This window comes from Oncorhynchus gorbuscha, linkage group LG04 (assembly GCF_021184085.1).
Source record: "Oncorhynchus gorbuscha isolate QuinsamMale2020 ecotype Even-year linkage group LG04, OgorEven_v1.0, whole genome shotgun sequence".
Lineage (NCBI taxonomy): Eukaryota > Metazoa > Chordata > Actinopteri > Salmoniformes > Salmonidae > Oncorhynchus > Oncorhynchus gorbuscha.
The window spans coordinates 83,988,592-83,998,591 of record NC_060176.1 but is presented as its reverse complement, the minus strand read 5'-3'; the positions used below and the strand labels follow the sequence as shown (position 1 = coordinate 83,998,591).

Below are 10,000 nucleotides of genomic sequence, written 5' to 3'. Positions count from 1 at the left end.
ATACGTTCTAGTATCATAATTCCTCATTATATTGCCACGTCTCTCTTAGTGTTGTATCAAAAATACAAAATGTAGTCTGCTGTTATTAGTTGTTGTTTTAAGAAAGGTTTTTTTAAAACAGGAAGAACGTTGCCTGTTGCCATTTAACCGTGTTTTAAAGCTATACAGTGTGTTTACATTTACTTTGTTTTAAAGTTATATTCTTCAAAATCAATGGGTACATACTGTACATGTATCAAAGTCCAAAAAATAGGATGAAGCAAACACAGATTGCCTCTTTAATAAAAATACACTGTCAAAAGTTTTCAAAAAGTAATTATGTCTTGTTAACCCAGCTGTCAGCTGTTTGACTGGCCCTTATAAGCCACAGCTAGAGAGGAAACCCTCTCTATCGATGGACTGAAGTTAATAGCATTGATTGTGGATATTGTGTTTTGTCTCGACAGGGACTCCAGTGAATCGTATTCCTATCATGGCCAAGCAGGTGTTGGATCTGTACACGCTCTACAAGCTGGTCACAGAAAAAGGCGGCTTAGTGGAGGTCATCAATAAGAAAATATGGCGTGAGATCACCAAAGGCCTCAACCTCCCTACCTCCATCACCAGCGCAGCGTTCACCCTGCGAACACAGTGAGTGATGCTCTGTACGGGTACACCATACATTAACACAGTGAGTGATGCTCTGTACGGGTACACCATACATTAACACAGTGAGTGATGCTCTGTACGGGTACACCATACATTAACACAGTGAGTGATGCTCTGTACGGGTACACCATACATTAACACAGTGAGTGATGCTCTGTACGGGTACACCATACATTAACACAGTGAGTGATGCTCTGTACGGGTACACCATACATTAACACAGTGAGTGATGCTCTGTACGGGTACACCATACATTAACACAGTGAGTGATGCTCTGTACGGGTACACCATACATTAACACAGTGAGTGATGCTCTGTACGGGTACACCTTACATTAACACAGTGAGTGATGCTCTGTACGGGTACACCATACATTAACACAGTGAGTGATGCTCTGTACACCATACATTAACACAGTGAGTGATGCTCTGTACGGGTACACCTTACATTAACACAGTGAGTGATGCTCTGTACACCTTACATTAACACAGTGAGTGATGCTCTGTACGGGTACACCTTACATTAACACAGTGAGTGATGCTCTGTACACCATACATTAACACAGTGAGTGATGCTCTGTACGGGTACACCATACATTAACACAGTGAGTGATGCTCTGTACGGGTACACCATACATTAACACAGTGAGTGATGCTCTGTACGGGTACACCATACATTAACACAGTGAGTGATGCTCTGTACGGGTACACCTTACATTAACACAGTGAGTGATGCTCTGTACGGGTACACCATACATTAACACAGTGAGTGATGCTCTGTACGGGTACACCATACATTAACACAGTGAGTGATGCTCTGCACGGGTACACCTTACATTAACACAGTGAGTGATGCTCTGCACGGGTACACCTTACATTAACACAGTGAGTGATGCTCTGTACACCTTACATTAACACAGTGAGTGATGCTCTGTACGGGTACACCATACATTAACACAGTGAGTGATGCTCTGTACGGGTACACCTTACATTAACACAGTGAGTGATGCTCTGTACGGGTACACCATACATTAACACAAATCAAATCAAATCAAATCAAATTTTATTTGTCACATACACATGGTTAGCAGATGTTAATGCGAGTGTAGCGAAATGCTTGTGCTTCTAGTTCCGACAATGCAGTGATAACCAACAAGTAATCTAACTAACAATTCCAAAACTACTGTCTTATACACAGTGTAAGGGGATAAGGAACATGTACATAAGGATATATGAATGAGTGATGGTACAGAGCAGCATACAGTAGATGGTATCGAGTACAGTATATACATATGAGATGAGTATGTAGACAAAGTAAACAAAGTGGCATAGTTAAAGTGGCTAGTGATACATGTGTTACATAAGGATGCAGTCGATGTTGTAGAGTACAGTATATACATATGTATATGAGATGAATAATGTAGGGTAAGTAACATTATATAAGGTAGCATTGTTTAAAGTGGCTAGTGATATATTTACATCATTTCCCATCAATTCCCATTATTAAAATGGCTGGAGTTGGGTCAGTGTCAATGACAGTGTGTTGGCAGCAGCCACTCAATGTTAGTGGTGGCTATTTAACAGTCTGATGGCCTTGAGATAGAAGCTGTTTTTCAGTCTCTCGGTCCCAGCTTTGATGCACCTGTACTGACCTCGCCTTCTGGATGATAGCGGGGTGAACAGGCAGTGGTTCGTGGTTGATGTCCTTGATGATCTTTATGGCCTTCCTGTAACAACGGGTGGTGTAGGTGTCCTGGAGGGCAGGTAGTTTGCCCCGGTGATGCGTTGTGCAGTCCTCACTACCCTCTGGAGAGCCTTACGGTTGAGGGCGGAGCAGTTGCCGTACCAGGCGGTGATACAGCCCGCCAGGATGCTCTCGATTGTGCATCTGTAGAAGTTTGTGAGTGCTTTTGGTGACAAGCCGCTTTCTTCAGCCTCCTGAGGTTGAATAGGCGCTGCTGCGCCTTCTTCACGACGCTGTCAGTGTGAGTGGACCAATTCAGTTTGTCTGTGATGTGTATGCCGAGGAACTTAAAACTAGCTACCCTCTCCACTACTGTTCCATCGATGTGGATAGGGGTGTTCCCTCTGCTGTTTCCTGAAGTCCACAATCATCTCCTTAGTTTTGTTGACGTTGAGTGTGAGGTTATTTTCCTGACACCACACTCCAAGGGCCCTCACCTCCTCCCTGTAGGCCGTCTCGTCGTTGTTGGTAATCAAGCCTACCACTGTTGTGTCGTCCGCAAACTTGATGATTGAGTTGGAGCGTGCGTGGCCACGCAGTCGTGGGTGAACAGGGAGTACAGGAGAGGGCTCAGAACGCACCCTTGTGGGGCCCCGTGTTGAGGATCAGCGGGGAGGAGATGTTGCCTACCCTCACCACCTGGGGCGGCCCGTCAGGAAGTCCAGTACCCAGTTGCACAGGGCGGGGTCGAGACCCAGGGTCTCGAGCTTGATGACGAGCTGGAGGGTACTATGGTGTTGAATGCCGAGCTGTAGTCGATGAACAGCATTCTCACATAGGTATTCCTCTTGTCCAGGTGGGTTAGGGCAGTGTGCAGTGTGGTTGAGATTGCATCGTCTGTGGACCTATTTGGGCGGTAAGCAAATTGGAGTGGGTCTAGGGTGTCAGGTAGGGTGGAGGTGATATGGTCCTTGACTAGTCTCTCAAAGCACTTCATGATGACGGAAGTGAGTGCTACGGGGCGGTAGTCGTTTAGCTCAGTTACCTTAGCTAAGTGAGTGATGCTCTGTACACCATACATTAACACAGTGAGTGATGCTCTGTACACCATACATTAACACAGTGAGTGATGCTCTGTACACCATACATTAACACAGTGAGTGATGCTCTGTACGGGTATACCATACATTAACACAGTGAGTGATGCTCTGTACGGGTACACCTTACATTAACACAGTGAGTGATGCTCTGTACGGGTACACCTTACATTAACACAGTGAGTGATGCTCTGTACGGGTACACCATACATTAACACAGTGAGTGATGCTCTGTACACCATACATTAACACAGTGAGTGATGCTCTGTACACCATACATTAACACAGTGAGTGATGCTCTGTACACCATACATTAACACAGTGAGTGATGCTCTGTACGGGTATACCATACATTAACACAGTGAGTGATGCTCTGTACGGGTACACCTTACATTAACACAGTGAGTGATGCTCTGTACACCTTACATTAACACAGTGAGTGATGCTCTGTACACCTTACATTAACACAGTGAGTGATGCTCTGTACGGGTACACCATACATTAACACAGTGAGTGATGCTCTGTACGGGTACACCTTACATTAACACAGTGAGTGATGCTCTGTACACCATACATTAACACAGTGAGTGACACTGCTGGTGATAACTGGTGACAACTGGGTATAACTGGAGACAACTGGAGACAACTGGATACAACTGGAGACAACTGGACACTACAGGAGATTACTGGAGATAACCTGCTTTGGCTTATTTGACTAATACCTTATTGCGTTTAGCTCCTGCAGTAGTGAAGCAGAACCAGTAGCCTTGCAGAGTACTAGAACAACTTGTGTGTTGGAACCGCATAAAACATACGTTTAAATTGTTAGATATGCGTGTGTTAGATATGCGTGTGTTAGATATGCGTGTGTTAGATATGCGTGTGTTAGATATGCGTGTGTTAGATATGCGTGTGTTAGATATGCGTGTGTTAGATATGCGTGTGTTAGATATGCGTGTGTTAGATTCAAAGGATTCAAAGCTGATTCCCAGATTGAAATGGCGTCTCAGGTTAAGGAAATGACACCTTTCCCCCGTGACACTACATTTAATTCAGAATAATATGTCAGCATAATAGTCTATAAATAATGTTCTATAAGTTATCTAAAACCCAGCCTGCTGTTCTTCTCATAAATACATATTGAATCACCACTGCCGTACAACACTGTCATTAGGATTTAGTATTGATAGGCACAATAACATATATTTTATGCTCTGGTGGTGTGAGCATTACTACCATTACAGCCATTCTAACCTGCATGATGGATGGTAACGATGGGGTTGGAGTAGAGGGGGATTCACGTGTCTAGTCCGGATCACAGTGGAGAGTGTAATGTCGTTCGTCTGTTGAAGGAAGAGAGTCGGACCGAAATGCAGCGTAGTGGTTACTCATGACTTTAATGAAAGAAAACGGAACGATACATGAAATAACTCATAAATACAAAAACAACAAACGGAATGTGAAACCTATTACAGCCTATCTGGTGAACACTACACAGAGACAGGAACAAACACCCACAAAATACAAAGCGAAACTGAGGCTGCCTAAATACGGTTCCCAATCGGAGACAATGATAAGCACCTGACTCTAATTGAGAATCGCCTCAGGCAGCCAAGCCTATACCACACCCCTAATCAGCCGCGATCCCAAATAATACAAACCCCAATACGAATACAACATATAAACCCATGTCACACCCTGGCCTACCCAAACATATAACAAAAACACAAAATACAATGACCAAGGCGTGACAGAACCCCCCCCTAAGGTGCGGACTCCCGGACGCACCTCAAGAGCATAGGGAAGGTCCGGGTGGGCGTCTGTCCATGGTGGCGGTTCTGGCTCGGGACGTGGACCCCACTCCATTAATGTCCTATTTCCTCCCCTTCGCGTCCTGGGATAATCCACCTTCTCCGCCGACCATGGCCTAATAGTCCTCACCCAGATCCCCACATAACTGAGGAGCAGCTCGGGACAGAGGGGCATCTCAGGACAGAGGGGCATCTCAGGATAGAGGGGCATCTCAGGACAGAGGGGCATCTCGGGACAGAGGGGCATCTCAGGACAGAGGGGCATCTCAGGACAGAGGGGCAGCCCGGGACTGAGGGGCAGCCCGGGACAGAGGGGCAGCCCGGGACAGAAGGGCAGCTCGGGACAGAGGGGCAGCTCGGGACTGAAGCAGCCCGGTACTGAGGGGAAGCCCGGTACTGAGGGGAAGCCCGGTACTGAGTGGAAGCCCGGTACTGAGGGGAAGCCCGGTACTGAGAGGAAGCCCAGTACTGAGAGGAAGCCCAGTACTGAGAGGAAGCCCAGTATTGAGAGGAAGCCCAGTACTGAGATGAAGCTCAGGCAGGTAGTAGGCTCTGGTAAATCCTGGCTGGCTGGCAGATCTGGAAGAGACTGGTTGTCGAGCAGGTCTGGAAGAGACTGGTTGTCGGGCAGATCTGGAAGAGACTGGTTGTCGGGCAGCGCTGGGCTGACTGGCGGCGCTGGGCAGACTGGCGGCGCTGGGCAGACTGGCGGCGCTGGGCAGACTGGGAGCACTGGCGGCGCTGGGCAGACTGGGAGCACTGGCCGCGCTGGGCCGACTGGGAGCACTGGCGGCGCTGGGCAGACTGGAGACTCCGGCAGCGTAGGAGAGGAGAAAGGCTCTGGCTGTGCTAAACAGGCGGGAGACTCCGACAGCGCAGGAGAGGAGAAAAGCGCAGGCTGCGCTGAACAGGCGAGGCGCACTGGAGGCCTGGTGCGTGGTGCTGGAACTGGTGGTACTGGATCGAGGACACGCACAGGAAGCCTGGTGCGGGGAGCTGCTACCGGAGGACTGGTGTGTAGAGGTGGCTCTGGATAGACCAGACCGTGCAGGCGCACTGGAGCTCTTGAGCACCGAGCCTGCCTAAGCTTACCTGGCTCGATACCCACTCTAGCCCGGCCAATAGGAAGGGCTGGTATGTGCCGCACCTGGCTCTGCACCCGCACTGGAAACACTGTGCGCTCCATGGCATAACACGGTGCCTGCCCGGTCTCACTAGCCCAACGGTGAGCACAGGGAGTTTGCGCAGGTCTCCTACCTGGCATTACTACTCTCCCTTCTAGCCTCCCCCCAATAATTTTTTTGGGCTGCTTTTCAGGTTTCCTTGCCAACCGTGTTCCCTCGTATCGTCGGGTCATATCTCCGGCTGCCTCTGCTCTCCTTAGTGCCTCCACCTGTTCCCATGGGAGGCGATCTCTTCCGGCCAATATCTCCTCCCAAGTGTAACAACCTTTACCATCCAACACGTCTTCCCATGTCCATTCTCCGAATAATACATCCTCCCTTTGCTGCTCCAGCTGTCGCTGCCTGTTTAAACCAGCGCCTCTCCGTTTTAGTCGGCGTGTCTTTTTCTTTGACTCGATTCGCCTGTAGCCCTCTTCGCACTGCTGAAGTGAATCCCAGGCGGGCGCCTGCACTCTCTCTGGGTTGGCCGCCCACCTGTCAATTTCTTCCCACGTCGTATACTCCATTAGCTCCTGCCAGTTATCTGCGTCGTTGCCAGTTACACGCTGCTCGGTCCGTGAGGGGTGGGTGTTTCTGTAACGTCGTTCGTCTGTTGAAGGAAGAGAGTCGGACCGAAATGGAGCGTAGTGGTTACTCAAGACTTTAATGAAGGAAAACGGAACGATACATGAAATAACTCATAAATACAAAAACAACAAACGGAACGTGAAACCTATTACAGCCTATCTGGTGAACACTACACAGAGACAGCAACAAACACCCACAAAATACAAAGCGAAACTGAGGCTGCCTAAATACGGTTCCCAATCGGAGACAATGACAAGCACCTGACTCTAATTGAGAATCGCCTCAGGCAGCCAAGCCTATACCACACCCCTAATCAGCCGCGATCCCAAATAATACAAACCCCAATACGAATACAACATATAAACAAACCCATGTCACACCCTGGCCTACCCAAACATATAACAAAAACACAAAATACAATGACCAAGGCGTGACAGAGAGGAGAACAGTGGAGAGGTTAAACATCGACTCTTCACTCTGTCTCGTCCAGATCACAGCAGAGAGGTTAAACGTCGACCCTTCACTCTGTCTAGTCCGGATCACAGTGGAGAGGAGAACAGCAGAGAGGTTAAACATCGACCCTTCACTCTGTCTCGTCCGGATCACAGCGGAGAGGTAAAACATCGACCCTTCACTCTGTCTAGTCCGGATCACAGTGGAGAGGAAGCCATTGCATCATCCTCAACGCAGTTTCCTGTTCTTCTGGCCATCCTAGAGAGCAAGTGTCATGTATTGGGTTATATTGTCTTGTCATTTTGCTTTTCCCTCTGTTCGTTTTCCCCCTGCTGGTCTTTTTAGGTTCGTTCCCCTTTTTCTCTCTCCCTTCCTCTCTCTCTTCTCTCTATCGTTCCGTTCCTGCTCCCAGCTGTTCCTATTCCCCTAATCAATCATTTAGTCTTCCCACCCCTGTTCCCTATCTTTTTCCCTGATTAGAGTCCCTATTTCTCCCCTTGTTTTCCGTTCCTGCCCTGTCGGATCCTTGTCTATTGTTCACCGTGCTGTGTCTGTGTATCGCCCTGTCGTGTCGTGTTTCCCTCAGAGGCTGCGTGGTGAGCAGGTGTCTGAGTCTGCTACGTTCAAGTGCCTTCCCGAGGCAACCTGCAGTTCATGATCGAGTCTCCAGTCTGTTCTCGTCATTACGAGTGGAATTGTGCTTTATGATTGTATATTTACTTTACTGGATTAAAGACTCTGTTTTCGCCAAGTCGCTTTTGGGTCCTCATTCACCTGCATAACAGCAAGGCTTATGTAGTGTTAACCAAGTTGAAATGCTAGGGAACAGACAACAATAGACAATTTGATGTAATTATTTCACCTTTATTTAAGCAAGTCAATTACTGCTCCCCGAGAATTTTCAGAATGTTAACCCTGAAAAAGTATGTGTGGGTAACGTCGTTCTCCGTTTGTAGAAAGAGAGTCGGACCGAAATGCAGCGTGGTGGTTACTCATGACTTTAATGGAAAAAGTGACACATGAAATAACTTAATAAATACAAAAACAACAAACGGAACGTGAAACCTAATTACAGCCTATCTGGTGAAACCACACAGAGACAGGAACAATCACCCACGAAATACAAAGCGAAACCAGGCTACCTAAATACGGTTCCCAATCAGAGACAACGAGAATCACCTGACTCTGATTGAGAACCGCCTCAGGCAGCCAAGCCTAAACTAGACACACCCCTAATCAACCACAATCCCAATGCCTACAAAAACCCCAATACGAAAATACAATATATAAACCCATGTCACACCCTGGCCTGACCAAATATATAACGAAAACACAAAATACAATGACCAAGGCGTGACAGTGTGTGGAGAAATAGTTGGTGATTTAATTTGTTAAACTGTTTCCAGAATATATGACGTACCTCTCCCCTCAATGTGCAAAGAAGGGTCTGAGCTCCATATTAAAGTAATACAACTACTATGATTATAAACTGTTTATTATAAATGTACAGCCAATATGTTGTTTACTATTATTTACACTTAACACTATATGTTGTATAGGTTGGCTGTATACAGTCACCATCTGTAATGAATGACATAATGTAACCTTGGTAACAGTCACCATCTGTAATGAATGACATAATGTAACCTTGGTAACAGTCACCATCTGTAATAAATGACATAATGTAACCTTGGTAACAGTCACCATAAATGACATAATGTAACCTTGGTAACAGTCACCATCTGTAATAAATGACATAATGTAACCTTGGTAACAGGCACCATCTGTAATAAATGACATAATGTAACCTTAGTAACAGTCACCATCTGTAATAAATGACATAATGTAACCTTGGTAACAGTCACCATTCTCTTGCAGTAAAATGTTGTGAAATGTCCTCCTCATACTGTTCCTGTTCCCTTCCTGCAGGTATATGAAGTACCTCTACCCTTACGAATGTGAAAAGAGGGGCCTGAGCTCCCCCGGAGAGCTCCAGGCAGCTATCGACAGCAACCGCCGCGAGGGACGTCGTCAGAGCTACGGGTCGGCCATCTTTAACTACTCTCCAGTAGGGACTCCCTCCAACCTCTCCTCCCCCAAGATGAGCATGTCTCACCTGGCCATGTCCACCTACAACGGAGTACACCTGACCCAGGGACACAACATCAAGAAAGGTGAGACACAGAGTACTTTGCTTCCTGCTTCCTGTCGTGTGACAAGAAGAGCCTGCAATGCTGCTGCTGTGGTAGAGGTAAAGGTAGAGGTAAAGGTAGAGGTAAAGGTAGAGGTAAAGAGGTAAAGGTAGAGGTAAAGGTAAAGGTAGAGGTAAAGGTAGAGGTAAAGGTAGAGGTAAAGGTAGAGGTAAAGGTAAAGGTAGAGGTAAAGGTAGAGGTAAAGGTAGAGGTAAAGGTAGAGGTAAAGGTAGAGGTAAAGGTAGAGGTAGAGGTAAAGGTAGAGGTAAAGATAGAGGTAAAGGTAGAGGTAAAGGTAGAGGTAAAGGTAGAGGTAAAGGTAGCTGTGAAGATCCATCAATACAGTGAGTTGTAGTTGCTTGGTG

The 10,000-nt window shown here is 47.0% G+C and overlaps 1 protein-coding gene across 1 annotated transcript in view; it reads left to right on the top strand.

The window, feature by feature from the left end:
• The window catches only part of LOC124033065 (AT-rich interactive domain-containing protein 3A-like), a gene marked incomplete in the record, with an annotated part of 189,456 nt that overhangs the window by 129,081 nt on the left and 50,375 nt on the right, over positions 1-10,000 (top strand). Inside the window, 2 exon segments of the mRNA XM_046344989.1 lie at positions 447-630; positions 9,373-9,617. Coding sequence (XP_046200945.1) covers positions 447-630; positions 9,373-9,617 — 429 coding nt within the window.